Genomic DNA, 22,796 nt, shown 5'->3' with positions numbered 1-22,796 from the left:
GTACAATCACTGCAGTGACCGGGTGACCGATGGGGGCGCCGCTTCCGTGGGCAGCGGGAGGGAGGTGGCCGGGCTGGAGTAACGATTACGGGACGAGCAGATCGTTGCTTCACACGTCACGACAACGAACCCGGAACAACATGCAGGCTTGAGGCCCAACAACCCCCTTGCACGCCACGCCTCTGATGCAGTCGACGTCCACCCCCAATCTCTCTCTCTCTCTCTCTCTCTCTCTCTCTCTCTCTCTCTCTCTCTCTCTCTCTCTCTCTCTCTCTCTCTCTCTCTCTCTCTCTCTCTCTCCTGGGTATGTACAGTACACCACGAAGTGTTAGTTAGGAAAGCAGGACCAAGGGGAGGGGAGGGGGCGGGGTGAGGCAAGACTACCAAGCTACGTGACGAGGCTGTGGCTAAGGCAGTGATGGGCAGTGTGAGGGTGTAGGAGACAGTGACACATATAAACATAATACGTTACCAAGTTGGGAGAACTCCTCTTCACGACGGGAGGGGGGTGGGGGGAGAGAGTAGCGTGTTACACATGGTATGAACAAGAGGCGTCAAGCTACAATGACGCTACATTAACATTACATCCAACTACATAAGCTACATGTATATCTAATTGACCTACACGCCATACAGCATAAAGTGTTGTGTCGTGTGCCGTGGAGGCCGTGGCTGCAACACGGCCCGGAAGACATCTGGAAGCCAGACACTCGCGTGGTGGTGAGTGGTGAAACCGATAGTTACAAGACAGAGTGAGTGAGTGAGTGCACACACCATCACCGTGACCACAACACTAAGCTGACTCATGCACTTAACGGACAGCCTCGCTTCGCTGATGGTTCACTTCAACACACAGCTTATTGAGTACACGTGAAGGCAAGACAATTGGCAAAACACTACTGTTTTTCCTGCAGTGCTGGGTTCGGCTCGGCACAGCCAAAGTGGTCCTGGGATAAGGAGTGCTGCTCACCTTCTTTCTTATAAGTCCAAGAAGTGTCCACTTTATAAATAAATAAATAAATAAATAAATAAATAAATAAATAAATAAATAAATATATATATATATATATATATATATATATATATATATATATATATATATATATATATATATATATATATATATATATATATATATATATATATATATATATATATATATATATATATATATATATATATATATATAGTGCTTACATTCATTACATTCATGAACTCTACGCACACTTCCAGATTTCAATGAGTTTAGTTGAGGAATTAAATGTTTGATTTATTTTTATTTAAAAAGAAAAAAATAATAATAATTTTACTACCCCAATTGGATCCGTAGCATTGGCATTATGTGAACATTGGGATCAACGTAATTTCTTAGTGTATATATATATATATATATATATATATATATATATATATATATATATATATATATATATATATATATATATATATATATATATATACACATATATACACTAAGAAATTACGTTGATCCCAATGTTCACATAATGCCAATGCTACGGATCCAATTGGTGTAGTAAAATTATTATTATTATTATTTTTTTTAAATAAAAATAAATCAAACATTTAATTCCTCAACTAAACTCATTGAAATCTGGAAGAGTGCGTAGAGTTCATGAATGTAATGAATGTAAGCACTATATAATAAGCGTCCTTCACTGAGGGACGCACGAGACACCCTACAGGTTGTGACGCACTGCAAGGCACCCCATTCTGTGAATCACAAATGCAATCATTGACCACCACAACCTAGCGTGACGCAGCGCGCCCCTTGCTGCACCACGACACCCACCAGCCCGAGGCTTCACCGAGACCCTCGCCAGGAAGGTCACAGCAGTGCTTTATCGAATGTCTCTTCTTCATAAAAGTTAAAAACGTTAGATTTATCAGTAGTTATTGTCATAAAATAATAATTTCAAAACTGCTTTTCATCATGCGGACGTAAAGACTCCCGCAACTTAATTGAGGCTCACTCAGAGTGAACCGCGGGATGCACCAGGCCACACTCTTGGTGACGCTAATGACACTAACATTAAAATTTTGTACACCGTAAAGCTGGAAATAATAAAAAATGTGTTTCTATACTGGAGCTATACCAGTGTTACCTTCAGACATGTTATAGAGACAAATGCCTGACAGGAACCGCTCTAGAAAAGGAAAATCTTACAAAAAAAAAAAACTACTATAAAACAAACGAACGAAGAAACTAAATTGAGAGAACAAAGCAAGTTTACGACGATATCTTCCCTCCAGGGAACGCAACACAAAATGACCGTCCAAGACGAAATAGTTAAATATTTATGTAAATGAGCAGAGCCCCGCCAGCAGGCACCCTCAGGGGTCACCTCTGCTTGGGCCCTGCTGATCACTTACCAACTGAAACTAACTTTAGAAAGAAATATGCAAACGTATTCATTGAGCAACATGCAGTTTCATATATATATATATATATATATATATATATATATATATATATATATATATATATATATATATATATATATATATATATATATATATATATATATATATATATATCATGCAATGAGAAAAGTAACAAGTATAACCTTAAAATGACAACACTGTATCGAGACCAAAACATTTCAGTGAACCGAGATTGGCCTGGACAGCCACACTGATGCAAGAAACAAAGGCAAGGGGCTGGGGGAGGCCAGCACTGTCTTACCCGGGGTGGTCGTCTTCCTCACTCCTGGGAGAGCAGCGTGAAACAGGGAGAACATCAATGTCAGCACACAGTCACACTCACACTCATCACATCTCGTCACACACCCTCACCTCACGGAACGAGAGATACACAAAGAAGGAAAAGGAGGATGAGGGAGATGGGGGTGGGGATCGCCATGACCACACCCGGCCCTCCAGAAAGGCAAGCATGCCCGAGGGATTGGTCTGTGTGCATTAAGCAGCACACATTCCCACTCCATTCCTCTGATATAGAGAACATTACGACCACTCGCTCTCATCTGAACTAAGTGCCCTGAAGTAATGATATTCGGACTATTCTTATTTTAGTAATCAAGTTAAGAGCCATCATTCCCTGACACACATAGCATCTTAATTAATCATGATAACGTAACTGTGGTAATGCTGCTGTTAATATGGCATTGACTACCTGAGTGCTCACAAATATCCAGGAAGACCATAAAAAATTAGGATAATAAAAAAGAAAGGTGGAATGGAATGTAATGCAGGTGTGGGTTATAATAATCGATCACTAGAGTCACACTGTGTACAAAGGGAGGTAGGAGGAATGTGAGGCTACGACACACACACACACACACACACACACACACACACACACGAAAGTTAGGTGGGTGAGGCGGAGGACAAAAGAGAGTTAAATACAGTTCAGTACACATCACTTGTCCCATCAACATTAAAACACCATCACATTACGTATAGACACAGAAACACCACCATGGCACTTATTAAATAAAGATACACGAGGAGTGAATCCGAAACACGATCGGATAAGTTTCCTCCGGTGTCTTTTTATATCCAAGATTCTTCCTTCCTTTTAATTTGTGTATCTGGTGTGAATGTCATAAGTACGCTTAAGTTCTTCTCTGCGTCCCAGTGCGTTAAGAGGAGATAACATACGTGACCTACATATTTTTCCTGCCGTACTGTATCGTGGCCTTTTTATTTTTTTTAGGGGTGTTTTCTTGAGAAGGCCTTTTTTGAACGGACATTTTCTGAGTGGATCTTTATAGAGTGGACCTTTTATGGTAGTTCTTTTTTGAATGAGCCATTTTTGAGTGGGCTACTAGGTTTCTGACCACAACTGTACTGAGAGAGACACAATGAAGGTTTGGTGTGGTGGGGATCCGTTGCTCTCCGGAGAACACTTCAAACAGAGAGAGAGAGAGAGAGAGAGAGAGAGAGAGAGAGAGAGAGAGAGAGAGAGAGAGAGAGAGAGAGAGAGAGAGAGAGAGAGAGAGAGAGAGAGAGAGAGAGAGAGAGAGAGAGAGAGAGATTGAAAATATATTCATTTCACGCATATTATTTTTATCTTAATCAAAAGTAATAGATTAGAGCTAATCCCATGTTTATTTATTTTTATTTTTTTTTACGCACAAAACTGTACTAGTAACCCAGTTATATATATTTTACTTATGCTAATACAACACTTTGATGAAAACACCATTTTACAATAATGAGGCTTGGACAAGTTTCCTTGACCGTGGTTGAGGTGGTCAGTGTCTCCCGCCATTTAAATCCTGCAGGCCATTTATCGAATGATATGTGATAGTTGTCGTACTTCAATATAAAGGAAATTAAAGAAAAGAAAAGAGATCAAAATAAAAAGAAACATGGTCGTATCAAAATCTTACTCTCGTCACTGATAAGATCGCCGACTTGAGTTTCCAATCCTGCGTTTAAAATGTTTCCAAGCAAAATTTTGAGCCAGAATAGTTAGACTACAGTGAAGCCACTATTATTATTTTTTTTTTTTTCATCTCTTACATTTAATTTCTGCGCAAAACTTTAAGCTACAATTACAGTGGAGCCATTTTCTCCCTGTTTTCAGGTTTCAATTAAAACGGCACAAAGGAATTATTTTCGCCATGAACGCTTTCTCATCTTGTTGAGATACACTTTCCCACTCCGATGGTGCAAAGGTTATCCCGATGTAAGTCAGAATTGAGAGGAAAATCAACCTTAGAATATTATAGCCTTGTTGTTGGATGGCCTTACTGGTGACAGCCTGCTGGTGTTTGGCGTCACGAGCACCGTGGCTGGTGATGTGTGCCAGGCCGCGTCACCCTTCAGGGTGTCAGGATACTAGACAAAATTCAGTTTTTATTCTTCTTTCTTTGTGAAATTCAACTCTTAGCAAACACATCAGTAGATATTTACCAGTTTAATTTTAGTATATATTATTTCGTGTTACATAAAATTCCATATACTTTTGCCTCTCCAATGTAGTCTTGCAAATTTACTCAAGTACATTACAGCACTGATTTATTGTTTATTTTTAATTATTAGTATTACTTTTGTACCACTGTTAAGTTCCAAGCACGAGTAGAATGAATTTCCACATGAGAAACCCTGGCCGTGACATTACTGTCCGAGTAAAGGACGGGACAGCACTCGGAGCCTCGAACCACACACACACACACACACACACACACACACACACACACACACACACCTGTTGTTCGTCTTTCGGCTAGAGCTGCTTCAAAATGAGTGAGACACTAACACTTTCCTTGGCCTATTTAGTAATACAGACACAGTATATATTATTAAAGGAATAATCTGCTGTCAAAAAAGAATAGAGCAAATAAATATAAAATCATAGTAGATGAGTAGTATATTGTAAATGACTTTGAACACCTTTTAATTAAGAAAAAATCTAAATAAACTTCATCAAATTTTCTAATGGTATTCCGAATATTGGGAAAGAAATGCCGCGGTACTAAAATAATTAAGGTGCAGTACATGAGACAGCGAGTAACGACTCTACAGGAACACTATAGGCATCTGGTGGTGAACTGTGTACTCAAGGAATGATCATGAAAATTTTCCACCAAAATCAAATCGTCTAATGATCGAGAGTAAACAATGAGACCACATTACAAACTTAGATCTTTGAATTATTGTAGTTTCATTTTTTTTTTTTTTTACTATCTCGTTTGGCAATCTGGCAACTTCCAAACACGCGAGCCTGTCGTTAGCATCACTCTGTGTTATTAAAAAAAAAAAAAGATCACGTGAGGTTTTGCCAATTAATTATTTTTCACAGCTTGCTGGGAATTAGTAGGCTGTTTATGATGTTTCCTGGCTTAATCCCTGCAAAGAAGGGGCAGCAGCATCACGCAACTGGTTTGTCGGAACTTTCTTTTTGATCAGCTCTTCGAATCCTCGACTTTTTCCTCAATCTTAATAAAACAGTTTGCTCTAGTTCAAAATATGATTAGAGAGATACCACTGAAAAGAAAAATAATAATGGGATAAGACTGAAATAACATTAGTGTTTTCATAAGAGGGTTAGTTGGGTTTAGATTAATCCAGCTCTTTAATGTCAATGTTGATCCTCTCATTGGGTTGATCACGATTTGAAATACCTTAGTTGGTCTCGAAATTAGTAGGTAAGGTTATTTCCATTATTCTCGAATGACGCTGTTCACTTTGATTGTGATTATACTTGAGCTTGGTAAAATCGTGTACGGCTTATAAAAGTAACCATATCACTATAAGTTAAAGGGTAAAAACTCGTATATTCGCCCGTTCTTGAACACCACAGATAATGGACACGTTGGTTGAATACTATATATTCTATGCAACGACAGCCAAGCCTTCCTTAATTCACTTGACCGTTTGCAATCACAGTTCTCAGTATTTTCAATGTAACGATCGCGGATTACTTGAGTCAGATGAAACTACACAGGTAATGAGTGCATGTCTACAAAATTTTTAAGAGTACAATAATCTTTCTTATTCAGGCCAATGTGCAATGAACTTTGCTGATCTCGAACTGAAACACACACACACACACACACACACACACACACACACACACACACACACACACACACACACACACGAGGAAAAACAAGGTATCATGCATACATAATGAAGCTTGATGTTTAAATAATGCCAAGAAATTCAGCTTCCCAAACAGACGTGTTGACATTTGGAATAAACTGGAGACCAAGGAGGTGTGTGGGCGAGCAAAAATTCATGAATTTCAATCTTATTCAAATCCAGGGGTATTATATCTAGGCAAACACACACACACACACACACACACACACACACACACACACACGAGCTCCATGATATACAAAAGTAATTACAAACAGACGCTAGTAATCATTAACAGGTAACATTCTACCTTGATTTCTACCTCGCCTAACTCATTAAAACAATCTATTGCAAGTTGCCGGTTTCGTTTCCCCTTCCTTACCAGAAAATAACAATAATTTCTTGGTTAGTTCTCTATAATCTTGTGTTTTTCATCAACCAGAGGCGGGCTCTGAGCAAATCTATCCTGAGAATGAGTGTCATTAGTAGTAATCGATAAGTAATTACTCTCATAAGTTACTGTCGTGTATTAAAGCGTAATTTATAATAAGAAGACGCTCCTTGCTTAATGGAACCAAGCCTAAAGTTTAGTATAGTCACGGTATGGTCTCTACCACCGGCGGATCGGCCACGTAAGTCATCGATGTGTGGGGCAACTTTGCCGTCACGCCTCACCGTGACCTCCACTGTCAAAGCCGTGTTTGGCAAGGAAACGCTCAACATGCCCGAAGACTGCGCCGCCTTCACCTACACTCCTTCCCTGGCGATGGATAAGAAAATACAGAGCAAGCCCGAACACACCCTCCTTACCTCTGTTAACAACGCAATAGGCGAGAAAATCTTGAACGTACGCGAATATTGCACAGCCTTCCCCTTCACTTCTTCTCTACCTAACTCAGTTAACACCACGCTGGATAAGGACATGCTGAACGTGCACGAACACTATACAGCCATTACTTATTACTTACATTCTCTAGTACAGTTAATGTGACCATAGTGGACAAGAAAAATGCTGAACGAATCCAGATCTTGCAATGCCTTCACCTGCACTCTTCCTTACCTCTGTCAACACTGCGGAAGGCAAGGAAATGCTGAACGTGACTGAATATTACAAGCCTTTGTCCACTGCCCTACTCCTTCCTGGTAACACATGGGCCAACCAAACTCTTTTACAATCAACTTTTCAGGAAGCGACAATTAAATAGTTTTTAATATTTGCTTATTTCTGTGACCTGGTCAGTCTTCTTTACACGCAAAAAAAAAAAAAATAAATAAATAAAATAAAATAAAATAAATAAATAAATAAAATAAATAAATAAATAAATAAAAATAAAACAAATAAAACAAGCGAAGAATACAAAAAAAAAATAAATAAATAAATAGAAGAATAAGTACAAAGGAAAGAAAATGAAGATTAACAAAATAATAAAAAAAGCTTATTTTACTTTACTGGCCATCAACTTTTAACGGAACCATCCCTTCCTTCGTCTTCCATCTCATACGAGCCACTGGATATTACAATAAAAGGCGAACAACAACGAAGTCACGAAACACTAAGATATTACTGGCATACTGTACAATAATTTACACGAGAATCACATGAAAATAGCGCTTCCTTCCTTCTTGCACCGTACGCTCACTGGCAGGTGTAACAGCACCACGGTACATAATCATAGACACGGTGAAGGAGGAGGGTGCAGGAGGCGGGTGTGAATGCAGTATACATTGATCGGGGAGAGAGGAGAGAGGGAGAGGATACACCACACTGGAGGAAAGGAAAGAGGGAGTGAGGGAGAGGGGGATAATTTTCGAGGTAACCACACGACTGATCGAGCGAGGAACGAATAGAGAGAGAGAGAGAGAGAGAGAGAGAGAGAGAGAGAGAGAGAGAGAGAGAGAGAGAGAGAGAGAGAGAGAGAGAGAGAGAGAGAGAGAGAGAGAGAGAGAGAGAGAGAGAGAGAGACGATGGGAAAAAAAGAGGGATATCAAAATTCTAAATACAATACAAGACAAAAAAGAAAAAAAAATACGAAACGCGACCGACAACTGGAGGACATAGTAAAAAAAAAAGTGTTGCAGGTGTTCGAGTTGTAAAAAGTGCCTGAGGGAGGGGGAGAACGATGGAGGGAAGGAGAGAGGAGCCCAAGACAATCGAGGGAGGGAAAGAAATGGACGGAAGTGAGTCTTACCACCAAGGGCCGGCGTCGACAAGAAGGTTCCTGTAGTTGGAGTGATGGCTGGGGAAACAAGTGAGTGAGTGAGTGAGTGAGTGAGTGAGTGATTAAGTGACTGTGTGTATGTATTGCTAGACTGACCAAACCACGCCTACACACTTTGGGTTTTTGGGGGTAAAGCAGAAGGGGCGCTAAGGCTAAGGATGTAAAATTAGTGAATGGGATTGGAGAAGAGGGTTGGTTGGGAGGGATAGATGGGGGATGAGGTGAGGCGTGGAGCGTTTCTCGTGAGTTAGGTGCAAGTTATGAGGGTAAGTGGTGGTCAGGAGTTTGTCAAGGGCGTTATATTGACGAGGAACGCCTCTTTGAAAGAGAGAGAGAGAGAGAGAGAGAGAGAGAGAGAGAGAGAGAGAGAGAGAGAGAGAGAGAGAGAGAGAGAGAGTGTGTGTGTGTGTAGTTGGATAAACAAGCTTTCCTCGCCTGGTGTTGGGCGGGCGGCGTCACCTGGGGCACTCCCTCACCTGCCAACGTGTCAGCAGGTGCAGCGCGCCACACACCACCGCCACTCACAGCGCCACACACACTGCCCCGCCGCCTCTGGCACCCTCCCGCCTCCCGGTAAGCCGTCCCGCCGCCACGCTGCTTATAGGTCGCTGCCGCACACTAACTCCCTATTTTCAGCACACACCGGCACTTCGCCACACATTCAGCTTAGGTTACCGAGTCGCTGCCCGCCATGCCGCACTGCGAAGCCCACACACTGATGGCAATCACTGCTGACGTCAATGCATATCCATATTAATAACGCGTAGGGCTTCCCGGCACGTGAGATAACGCAAGTGAACGTCCATCAGGTATGCTGACCAACCGCAATAGGTGTTATGATTCACGCTGTCCTCGTGACCGTGACTCCTGCTGCAAGTGCGGCACTGCCGGCTGCAGACTGTTGGGTTAATGTGCCTGGGAAGCACAGCGACACCCAATAGGTTTTATCGTGTGAATGTAAATTTGTAATAAAGATCTTCACGTCACCACTCATTAAGGGAAGACGAACTACAAGTCTTTGATGATTTACAAGTCTGATTTTTCTGTGTCGAGCGGATCATCCCTATTGGTGATGTACAGTGGATGTGAAGAAGGCGGAATGCTTGCCACCACGAGCCCTTGTCCACGAGTTACTTGTGGGCTGACGAAAGATTTCCTCGCGCCGGCACAAGTATTCCCGCGACACTGGTAACTGTGGTGTTCACGCTAACCTGAGGACATTTCTGCTTGACAGGATGCTGCTCGCTTTCCTTAAGATCTCCTTCAGGTTCTTCAGGGTTTGTCTGGTGTTCCCTCACGCTGGTCGGCCGCTGCCTCACGCTGTGGTAGCCGCACCGTGCCCGCTGCTGGGACCTTCACTGGTGCTCGCTAAAAATGCTGCCCAACGAGGCCTCACCAACACACGGTGGATACACACTGCGCACGCGTGCCCGACACTCAAGGGTGTTTTCTGTTCCATATACCATCCAAAGTTCTTATCAATGCAAGAGATTTAGTCTCCCCTCGTCTTTCCGCAAAGAGAAACTCACTTTTGTTTCAATAAGTTGCTAGGGAAGGGTATGATTCTGTTTCTACATTTATCATCATGTAAAGTCATTGTTTTCCTCTTAGATGTCTTGAGTCTTGGGTCGGGAGAGATACGTTTCCTCAGAAGCATACTCTGACCGTGAAGAAACACTGATGATATTGACATCATCAAGAACGCATTCCGTGCATAATGTAACGAAAAACTTGGCGAGACAAAGACAGGGTCTAATTCCACCCGTACATTGCCACCACTTGCTCGCACACGCCGCTCACCACACCCCTGCTACCACCCCCACTACACACCCCACATCTCTGCCACCACCCCCACTATAAGCTACACCCCTGCCACTACCCCCACCACACACGCTCTACCCCTCTGGCACCACCCCAGCACACACTACTCCCCCAGCATTAACCCACCGTACGCCACACCTCTGGCATCACCTCCACCACACCCCTGGCACCACCCCACCACATACCACATCTCGCGCTATCCCACCGCACACTACATGTTATCTAGCGTCGGCTCCACCACACACCATACCCTGCTTATCTCGCCCCGCCCTACCTCTAAAGACACGAGACCCTCGGATCCCTCGTCACATCCTCGATTGCTGGACAGGGGAGAAAAAAAAAAAAAAAAAAAAAAAAGAAAAAAAAAATGTCCCGCAGTAAATTTCCCCTCTCAAGGACAACTCTTGCAAATTATTTAGTTCGCGTTCCAGATCTTTCAGTAGCGTTACTTCACAAACACACACACACACACACACACACACACACACACACGAATATCTCATAACTACTGGAATAGTGCAGCTTCATTAAAAACAAGAAGTATGAGGTTATTATGCATGACATCTTACATATACATACTACTACACTGGACAACTACTATATATATTAGGCATTCCATGAAGAAAATTTGACTAGTATTTTGAAATGAGAGGAAGATCGAGTATTTTCAGAGTATATTGGGGATGACAAAGAGAAGAAAGAGAGCAACAATTACTATGTATATTAGGCATTCCACAAAAAAAAAGAAGAAAAAAAAGAAAAAAAAATTACTAGTATTTTGAAACAAGAGGAAGATGGAGTATTTTCAGAGTATACTGGGAGTGACAAAGAGAAGGGAAGCGGCGGGCGGGGACAAGGGTGAACTAACCTTCTGAGGCGGGGATCACAACAATCGCGGAGGGCGTCTCGAAGGGCCCGTCCCTTGCCACCACCCGCAACTCGTACGCGTGCCGCGGGTCGATGCCTGAGATGGTCTGAGACAAGGCTTCCTTCTCTATTGTCGAGTTCTTCCACTCCGAAGAGCCATTCCTCCTGCACACAGAACATAGGCGCGCGTGTTATGGGAGCGTGTATGTGTTGTGTAGTATAATACTGTATAGCGCATATCGATATTGCTATCGATCTACCTACACATACATACTCGCACTTAAAAAGTTGACAGGTATGTAGATAGACTGACAGACATACAGACAGATAGACCGATAGGTAAACGGATAAATAGATAGATGTATAGATAGACATACAGATACAAAATAGACAGATATAGAAAGATAAAAAAATATATTGATATATAGAAAGATAGAAAAATAGACAGATAGATAGACAGACATATAGATGGATAGATACACGAATCGATATGCAGACAGATAGATATGTTGTCAGTTTTGCACATGTACATGTTTGTGGAACCTGAGACTTCCTAAAAGTGAAGTGAAACAAGTCGAGTGAGGAGTGAGACGTGGGATGTGAAAATAAAGAAGGGGGAAGTTTCTGATAAGGGATAATATAAGAGCAAGGTATCATACGCACAAAAAGAATAATAATTAATAATGTATAAACAATATCATGGAATCTAGTTCCCTAAATAAAAATAGTGATGCTTAAAATGAGTCAGCTGCAGAGGTGACGGGATAAGGGAACATAACACTTTTGCGTTGCACCTTCATTACTTTTTAAAAGGCTCTAGTTGAAGGTATACAAATTTTTAAGGGTGTTTCTATAGTTCCTAGGGCAGATTAACAAAATTTCTACATTATTAACAGGGAAAACACTTGTGAGAACCAAGCTAATCATCTCTGTGCCACTTGAAAATAGTCGTGGTAAGAAATTATTGTTATTATTATTATGAAAATTCATGGAAGGGCAACAGGGGAAAATCATAAAACGGATATAAACCTAAGTAGGGTCCCAATGAGCAAACACAGATGTGAAAAATTAAAGGGAAAATAAAAGAAAAGAGCTAAATACTTAGAAAGTTAACAGGAAGATTTTGTTTTAAATTATCTATGGTAGCTTCAGAAATAATTTCATCAGGAAGTAGATTCCACAATTAAGTCAAATTGGGGATATATGGAAAAATTGATTGGTTGAACAAAACACCTGCTGAAAAGCACACCCATTGAAACATAAATTACGACGTGTTCAGTGAACAGGAATAAATTAAGGAAATAATGCTCTATGAAGATGTTCATTATTGACAAAAAAAAAAAAAAGTCATTGCCCCAACAATATGACAATAATGAAGCTGCACATTGAGATTAGGCAGCAAAAAGAGTTGAAAGAGCAATCCAAAAGTTTTAAATGAGATGGAGCAGTTGATATCCAAAATGGGCAACAATATTAAAAGAAGAGTAAAATGAAAGAATAAAAACTATCTTAAACAATCTTATCATCACTAAAAATGGCTCTGCATTTCCTAAATAGACCAACCTTCTGGGAAATTAGAGAAGTTATCCTAATATGATTTTCAAAAGTCAGCCTGGAGTCCAACATTACACAAAGGATTTCTGAATACAAGTCTAAGTTAGATTAAAGTTAATAAAAAAGATGAGACAATATGAACTGAAGGCAAATCTTGTATATAAGAACCAGGTAAACACACACACAATCACACACCTATCTACACCTACATACGAGTATATGCAGTATGAGGAAATATCCCTCCCTGCCTTCCCTTGCCTCCTGCCTCACCTGCTTTGTACATAGAAGTCAGCACCTGGATGGTCTTTAAAGTTGGGCACCCAAGCAATTTTGATGGAAATGCCACGGCCCTCATCTGCAGCATCAATATCCCCATCACCATCCTTGTCAGCCATCTCAACATCATTTCCATCAATGTCTCCATCACCGTCAATGTCCCCAATGTCTTTGAAGTCCACATCTCCATCTCCATCGCGGTCTCCAGCCCTTACGTCTTCCTCATCAACGTCTCCGTCATTATCAATGTCTGCCACTGCAATATCCTCCTCATCAATGTCGCCATCGTGATCTGAATCCAGGACATCATTTTCATCTATAACATTATCGCCATTTGTGTCCTTCAGAAAGACATCAATATTCCTGATGTCTGAGGAGTCAACATCTCCATCATTGTCTTTGTCAGCAGCACGGAGGTCGTGGCCATCCACGTCACCATCTCCATCAATGTCTACGATGTCAGCTGCATCAATATCACCATCTCCATCACGGTCAGCTGCCTTCACATCATCCTCATCAACATCCCCATCATTATCGACATCGGCCATCTTGAAATCCCTCTCATCAATTTTACCATCACCATTAATGTCACGAAGATCATTGCGGTCAATATCATTATCACCATCAGCATCAAACAGCAGTATGCTTTCACCATCATCATCGGCTGCATCAATATCACCATCCTTATCTTCATCAGCAGCTATGACATCATCACCATCAACATCGCCATCGCCATCTTCATCACCAATATCTGCCTTGTCAATATCTCCATCATGGTCCCTGTCTCCTGCCAGAATATCATTGATGTCAACTTCACCATCGTTGTTGATGTCTGCAACATCAATGTCCTTGTCATCAATGTCCCCATCACCATCAGTGTCCAGTACATCATCCCTGTCTATCTTCCCGTCTCTGTTGGTGTCTGCCAGGAAAGTATTTCGGAATTTGAAATCCTTCTTATCAATATCACCATCACCATCTCTATCCTCCACATCCAGGTCATCTTCATCAATAAGACCATCACCATCAATATCCTCAACATCAAAGGCATCAACTACATTGTCACCATCCTTGTCACCTACCCTCACATCGTCCATGTCAACATTGCCATCATCATCTAAATCTGCTGCCCTAAAGTCAGCCTCATCGACATCACCATCACCATCAATATCCAGAACATCATCATTGTCAACATCACCATCACCATCTGTGTCAGCCAGAAGCGTGTTCCTGAAAATGAAGTCTTTGGCGTCGATATCACCATCACCATCACGATCGTCAACCTCAATGTCAGTTTTGTCCACCTTGCCATCACCATCCAGATCAGTCACATCAGCAGCATCTACATCCCCATCACCATCCCTGTCTGCCGCCTTGATGTCCTCCATGTTGACGACACCATCGTCATTAATATCTGCTGCGGCCAAGTCTTCCAGATCCACATCACCATCACCATCCATATCCCTGACATCATCACGATCAAAATCACCATCACCATCCCTGTCCTCAAGTAAAGTGTTCTCTTCATCATCATCATCTGCATCAATATCACCATCACCATCTTCATCAGCTGCAATAACATCAAAGCCATCAATATCGCCATCATTGTCTTCATCTCCTATATCTGCTACGTCAATGTCTCCATCATTATCCCTATCACCAGCTTTCACATCATTTTCATCAATCTTACCATCATCATTGATGTCTGCAATATCATGATCAATATAATCAATGTCACCATCGTTGTCTGTGTCCAGAACATCATTTACATCAATTTTACCATCATTGTTGGTATCAGCAAGGAAGGTTCTTCTTAACTGGTAGTCCTGTGCATCAATATCACCATCACCATCCCTGTCAGTCACCTCAAGATCATCACCATCCACTACACCATCACCATCCAAGTCAGCCACATCAGCAGCATCAATGTCACCATCTCCATCTTTGTCCAATAGCTCAATGTCTTCCTGGTCAACATCGCCATCACCATCAGTGTCAGCAGCAGCAAAGTCCTTCTCATCAATAATGCCATCAAAGTTGATGTCTGTCACGTCATCTAGATCAACATCGCCATCCTGGTCACGATCCTCCAGCAGGACATTTTCCCCATTTTTATCTTCCAAGTCAATATCGCCATCGTTATCCTTATCGGCAAGAATAACATCAGTGCCATCAAAGTCGCCATCGCCATCCTCATCACCGATGTCGGCAATGTCCACATCGCCATCACCATCTCTATCAGCAGCAGCCACATCCTTATCATCCACCACTCCATCATTGTTGATATCTGCCACCTGAAAATCATCCTCATCAATGTCACCATCATTATCAGTGTCCAACACATCTTCATTATCCACATCTCCATCCCCATCTGTGTCGCCAATGATGACGTTCTTGTTCTTCATGTTATCCTTATCCACATCACCATCACCATCCTTATCCAGGCCATCATCCTCCTCATCCTCCTTGGCATCTGACACTTGGGTCCATAAGAACACAGGCACTGCAGGCTGCATGGGCTCTGTCACCTCCAAATCCACATCAATGGAGGACCTGCAGGGAAAGAAGAGAGAGAGGGAATGTCAGAAGTGGTGGGAGAGGAGGAATACTACTGACATTCTAACACTAAAATGATCATAAAAGCCCTGGGAAAGAGAGAAGAGGGGAAGAGATGTTAGTAATGTTAAGCTGAATGAGGAGGAATAATGTTGACATTCTAACACTAAGACAATCATGAGGACCCTGAGAAAGAGAGGAGAGAGAGGAAGGGATGTCAGCAATGGTGCCAAGCTGAATAAGGAATGCTATTGACATTCTAGTGCTAAGACAATCAAGGGAACTTACTCTTCACCCCAGCCAGCACCATTCTTGGCAGTAATGGAGACCCTGTAGGATTCTCCCTCATCTAACCCTGGAATCTTTATCATGGTGACATCTGGCATCAATTCATCGTCATACAGAGTGGTGGGCCCCTCCTCCTCCCTGTCTTCATTCAGCATGGTGTACTGCACACGGTAGTTCCTGAGCACTCCATTGGGTTCTGTGGGCACGTCCCAGTCCACCAGCAGACTAGTTTTCCCAAGCTGCTTCACTCTCAGGTTGACAACAGGCCCAGACTCTGTGTACAAGACAGCTCAGATTAGCCCAAGTTTTATTGCTTTTCTAAAGTTTCATGTATAATTTTCCCTTTCCCTTCCCTGCACTGCTGTATCTTTAAAGTCCAGTAGGTCAGTCAGCCACACCCATTTCTCTTGTCTAGTCTAGTCTGATCTCTGATACTTGTCCCTTACAGCTCCCTCTGAGGTGGTTATGGTAGGTGTCTCCACCTGTTCCTGTCAGCACATTTCTTTTCCTTTTCTTCTCCTCTATTGTGTCTCCTTTAAAAATTCTTAAAACCTATTAATTAACCTAAAATTAATCATCCCTCACACAAACTCAACAAAAAGTTTGGTTCAACATGATAAGCAAGCTAAACTGTATTATTGTTTTCCAAAATTCTTCTCCACTACTTGACAAACTACAACCTTTCTCCCTTAGGATAATTTACCCTCATATTGGGAACCACAACTCTATAGTAATCCTGCAACCCTTTCACTGACCTCCCTCAGCAGTGGTGAAGGCCAGCTCATTGCTGTGAGGGCCGCTGAAGTCCATGTTGACCACGCTGACTTGGGCACGGTAGGAAGTGTCAGGTTGCAGGTCGGTCAACTCGGCACGGTTTTGTGGGCCATTCACCAGCAACTCCTTCACAATGCCGCTGTCACCATCATCATCCTCATCATCAGGGTGCATCCAGTACTCAACCTTTATGTGAACAGAATTGGTTTGAACTTAAAATGCAGGAAACTTAGTATGAAAATATATTTTCTCTTGGTATATATTGCATTATTTAATATTTAAGGAATTTACAAATAATTTTTGAGGATTCTCTCACTAATCTTTCGTCATTATAGGCATATGGTACTGTAACAGCTGACATGTAAGTGCTATTGCAAAAAAAAAATATACATATAAAAAAGGTATATCAGTTGGACCATGCAATGTTATCAACTAAAAGAATAAAAATAAATGTGCATTGCTTGGATACAGAAAATATCAAGACATGATAAAAGAAAATAGGTAAAATTAACATAATCAGTAACAATGAAAAATAAAAGATTAAAATACATTCTGGAGTGAGTGAGGGTTCCTGCTCAGACCTTGTAGCCCAGCAGCAGGCCCCGCACGGAGGCTGCATCCACGGGGCGCCATGTCAGCACTACATCCGTTGAGTCAATGTCCAGTGCCCTCAGGTCCTCTGGTGCATCCTCAGGCACTGTGGGAGACAAGAATTGGCTTTCTCTAAACAATCCTGGGATTTTGCACACTCAGTCTCACTATCTCACAGTCACACACTCAGTCACATAGTCACACAGTCACACAGTCTCACACACTCACACAATCACAATACGTAATGTACTTGTTAATTTTCACGTCAAAAGAAAATGTGTAATTTATTTTAACAAAGAAATCCATTTGGCTCCTGCTTTGTACAACCAACTCATGAGGGATACATCATGTCTGGATACTGACTGATTAATTATTTGGATATAATTTTACAAACCTACTTTTGGATCTATTTACATATCATGCTTGATCTTAAACTTCTCAAATTTTGGATAATCCTTTCTTAAATGTAACTTTTGGTGCTATATGCCAGTGCCCTTCTTACATGAAAAGAAAAAGAAAAGTTCCTTTTTCCTTCTATTTAACTTCTACTTTATTACCTACCATCAGCACCAGAGAAGAAAGTGGGCACCACTTCCATGGGCGGGGCAGCACCATAAGCATTGCGCGCCTCCACCTTCACCTGGTACTCAGTATATGGAGGCAGACCATCCAACCGCAGCTCACTCTACCATAACACACGAGAGGAGCTAGTTAGCTAGTCTCTCCAGTCTTGCACCATGACCTAAATAGATATTGCACTGATACATATTCTAGGATTTCTTTCACATAACTGATGCATAAAAAAATTTAAGAAATTTCAATACAAAGTGCAATAAAATGAGAAGTAAATTCACAAAACAGTTTCATCCACCAACCCTTTCCCAGTCATCAATAACTATCACGTGCCAGCTGTCCTCCTCCTGGTTCTCATCTTCATTGTGATCATCATCTGTGTCAGCTTCTGGGTGTGTGGCATCACTTTCCTCATCACCATCACCATCACCATCACCATCACCATCACCGTCATCATCACTGTCATTCACTGGCCTCCAGAACACCTTGTAGTGGAAGTCTGGGCCATTGTGTTCCTCTCGTCGCATGGGCTGCACGAAGGAGTGTTAATACTACAGGCCAACAACAATTCACAAACATTTAATTTACAAATTTCTATACATGCATACGTACGTAAATATACCAAAGCTGTCTCCCATAGCCAAGATAAGATACAGTTTTCACATTCAGACTCATTTACACCACCTCTTAGCACCTAGCCCTCAAAAAAGAAGAGAAAGTACTACTCATATAATGATATAATGACCCTTTTGTGTCCTGATGTACAGATAAAACTCCTACATTTTACAAATAAAGAGTGATTTTTTTTTACTGAAAAATATTGAAAAGTTGATTAATGGAAAAAAAAATAAAAAACTATAACAGATTAGAGGTAGCAATGTTTTGATTTACAAGCAAACTTTCAAGCATCACTGCATTTCATAAATTCCTAATTACCTGAGACAGTTTCTTAAAATAATTCTTTAAGTGTATCCCTTTACATGACAGACAATGGCACACAAACCACCTTCACTCAGGGTTTGTCTTACCTGCCAGGACACAAGGAGGCTGCCCGGACCATTTGGCACAACAGTCACGTTCTCTGGGCTGTGGTCAGGTGGTAGGCCAGGTGAGGCACACTCGGTGGTGTTCTCGCTGGGCTCAGACATGCCCACACGGTTGAAGGCCAAGACCCGGAAGGTGTAGTTCAGGCCAGGACTCAGCTCCATCTGGAGGGAAGGGACTGGGCTCACACACACTATCACTGATAACTTCACATTACATACTTGAATGCTATCTTTATGCTTGTGTGTCAACAATTTTGGGCAATGAAAACAATGCTGAAGTTACATATGATCAATAAAGAATCATGTAATCTTAATAAATTCATAAGCCTACCACATTCTGTTAAACAGTTTTAATGTTACAAAGAGACACAATGCGCACTCAGAACAATATGACTCCCCTCATACATTTCTCTTGGAACCTTTTATTTCTTCCTTGCAGAAACTTAAGATCAAATCCAGTGAATGAGAGTGTAAGGGAGAATTGAACCAACTACTGACCAGAAGCAGTGAAAAGACAAGCCTTTCCACTGATGTGCACACATACAGCTATTCCTTATGTAGTAAATCTCAGGTGCTGGTGTGCAGCTGAGAGAAACACTGTTCAGGGTGTGCTGCTGTCACACTAACCAAAATCTTTACTGATTTTCAACATGTGACAAACTTATAGGTGCTACTGTAAAATCAAGTATTTTAATAGGCTTTCAAATTAACATAACATTAAAAGATAATATTACATATTAGTTGTCTAAACTAATCAATTCAATTCAGACTTTAATTGCTCTGTAAGGAATCTTAAAACAGAAGAAAATATAATGCTCTTTGACTTAGTGATTAAAACCTCAAAACACATCAGAAAATGTGTATTTCTCATTTAAGGCTAATACTACATTTTATTCCACTTCATCAAGAAGTATTTAACAGGATTTATCTTAAGAATTTCCTTTCTGAACCCCTGAGCTGCTTCCACTTGTAAAAATTAAAATACACAATAATCAGAGTGAATGAATAAGCAGATATCACTGGTGAAAGCAGTGAGACACAGCACACCAAGAACCACCTGAAGACAGCCATGTGGTGTGAGGAAAGTGAAGGCAGTGTGTGCATACTCACTCTGGCGATGGTCTGGAAGTGGCCGGGAGAGGAGAGGACGGAAGGCAGAGTTAAGAGTGAAAATACTGGTTAGTTAAAGGTGGGTCCTATGAGTGGGAAGGGGAGGGGAGGGGTTTTGGGGATCAAGATAAAGGATTGCAGTTAGTGGGGAATGTGAGGCTAATGGGGAGGGTTGGGTTATGTGAGACTATTACAGGAGGTGAACTCCAGTTGTGCGGGAGCTTAATGAGGCTGTGGGGGTCCTGGGGTGAGTGGGGAGGTGTGGCTGGGCTTTACTGTGGGAGTTTGAGAGTAAATAAGTTGGATAAATTTTTCTATGATTTATATCAAGAGCTTTATAAATATTAAGCTATAGCTGGTGTTATGTACTCTAGAGACAGAACTCAAATATTAAAAGGCAAGTAGAGAGCAATTTGCTGAGTCAAACTAGAGCCTATAATGAGGCAGTGATGCCAGACCATGGGAGCACAAACTAATGCCCTATCATATTATATGCATTTTAGGAGACAATGTTAATCCTCCAAGATACAACAGAAGGAGTTGCTGGCATGGCATCATGGCCTCCGAGATGAGAGGTGCAGCCTAATGATACAGGAAATTAAAAGTGACAAATACCTGAGAGATATATTCAAGAACAAATACCTAAAAACTTGCAAAAGATCACTTGGAAATAATGTAGTAATGTACTGTAAAGACTAAGATATAAATACTGTATCAAATATTAAAGTAAATTTGGCTCATGGCCTTAACAACACATCTACTCAACAAATAAGCAATACTGTACAACACTTAACAACAGTACAATCCACTTGCAACACACAACACACACTTCACTGCACATGGACTACATGTATGGTGAGCACAACCAACACCTTTGATGTATGGGGAATGTTTCAGCATACAGAGAGATGTTGAGGAAGGCTGGTAGAGAGGCACATTAATACAAGAGCTGCAAAGGGTTGAGCATTATCATACTTATAACACTAATAGAAGGGAAGTGAACACTATAGAAAAGACAAGAATATATGTACACAAAATTAATATTATGACATCAGGACTGTCATTCCAAGAGTGGTGTCCCACAGTAATGATGTAAGTTAAGTACAAGGTATGGCAAGACTAGAACACCCAAAGTACCACTCAACATTACTGACTTATAAGAAACAGAGGGATCTAGTATATGTATTTCTACTTAATAGAAACTACTTAATTACCAACATGAAGGAGGAGAAAAAGTTCTTATGCATACCAGGATTAAGTCTTCTTTAGTTTCCTGATATGTGTAACAATCACATAACAAGGCCATTGAAATGGTAGATACACAGAAAACACTAAGGAAAAATACATTTATAAGCAGAGGAGAAGCAATAGCCAGCTTGGTTATGGGGAACACATAACAAAATTCTACTTGCAGTGATGACTTGGGAAGAAGGAATGTGAAGCACAGGTTAAGAAATGTGAAAAAAATGTCATGTTAAAAAAGATTTAAAAAAATGCCTTGGCACAACAAACAACCTTGACACACAATAAGAGAAAATGCTAAGGTGGGACAGAATGGGACAGGACAAGACGGTGGTGGTGGTGAAATGAGACAGGACAGGACAGTGGAAGTGGTATAGGACACTGGTGGTGGTACAGAAATGGACAGGACAGTAGTAGCAGGGCAGGACAGGATAGTGGTAGTGGGACAGAATAGGACAGAACAAGACAGCAGTGATGGGATGGGTCAGGACAATGGTGGTAGGACAGGACAATGGTGGTGGGACAGAACTGTAGTGGTGGGAGATGACAGGACAGGATAGGACACCAGTGATAGTGGGATAGGACTGGACAGGACTGGATAGGACAGGACAGGAAAGAACAGTGGTGGAGGGACAGGAAAATACACTAATGTGACAGACACATGAGCCAAGAAAATACAACATAACTGCTCAAAGTCAGTCTGCTGACACCAAACAAAGGAGACAGATCACAGGTCACAGATATATCATCAAAAAAAAAATTAAAAAGAAGTCAAGTCAGGAAAACTAGTGTGAACTTTACACATAAAATATTCATTTGAACTAAAAAATAATAATTAACCAAAATAAATGATTAGTAGCTTTGATGGAGTGTGATGATGCAAGAGTGTGTGGAGTGTTGGAAGTGCGTTATGGGAAGAAGTGATGTGAGAGCTGCCTGAGGGCGTGCTGGGAGGAGGGGGCACAGGGGGACTGTGACGTGTGCGTCAGTACTGGATCTGGAAGCATCAGGTCAGGGAGGTGGGGCTGGCTGGCCCATACAACTGGGCTGCAGCAAAGGACCGGACTACCTGAGGGAGAGGAACACCTGGAAACACTCACTGAATAGGATGGGGATGAGGTGGAGATCTTGTTCTCTGCATTTTTCCAGTCATCAGGATGAAACTGTGTTACATACTGGACAGCATAACCCATGAGAGGGGCATTATTGTCCCCTGTGGAGGACCACTCCAGGAGGGCCTCACGCTCCCCACAGTGCGCCGTGTTGATGTGGGGAGGGTTGGGCACATCTGAGGGAGAGCCGTTGTGCA

General features: G+C 41.6%; 1 protein-coding gene across 1 annotated transcript in view; it reads right to left on the bottom strand.

Annotated features, from left to right (window-relative positions):
- LOC135102242 (uncharacterized) overlaps positions 1-22,796 on the bottom strand; it is a 98,653-nt gene that overhangs the window by 16,356 nt on the left and 59,501 nt on the right. The window contains exons 17-26 of the mRNA XM_064007122.1: positions 22,588-22,775; positions 19,118-19,297; positions 18,392-18,619; positions 18,078-18,201; positions 17,507-17,622; positions 16,907-17,111; positions 16,152-16,425; positions 13,302-15,860; positions 11,479-11,642; positions 2,705-2,728 (exon numbers count right to left, since the gene is read on the bottom strand). Coding sequence (XP_063863192.1) covers positions 2,705-2,728; positions 11,479-11,642; positions 13,302-15,860; positions 16,152-16,425; positions 16,907-17,111; positions 17,507-17,622; positions 18,078-18,201; positions 18,392-18,619; positions 19,118-19,297; positions 22,588-22,775 — 4,062 coding nt within the window. The remainder of the gene's footprint in view (positions 1-2,704; positions 2,729-11,478; positions 11,643-13,301; positions 15,861-16,151; positions 16,426-16,906; positions 17,112-17,506; positions 17,623-18,077; positions 18,202-18,391; positions 18,620-19,117; positions 19,298-22,587; positions 22,776-22,796) is intronic.

Source organism: Scylla paramamosain, chromosome 7, assembly GCF_035594125.1.
Source record: "Scylla paramamosain isolate STU-SP2022 chromosome 7, ASM3559412v1, whole genome shotgun sequence".
In the NCBI taxonomy this organism is placed as follows: Eukaryota; Metazoa; Arthropoda; class Malacostraca; order Decapoda; family Portunidae; genus Scylla; species Scylla paramamosain.
The sequence above is the reverse complement of the archived record's forward strand: the minus strand, read 5'-3'. Positions and strand labels throughout refer to the sequence as shown.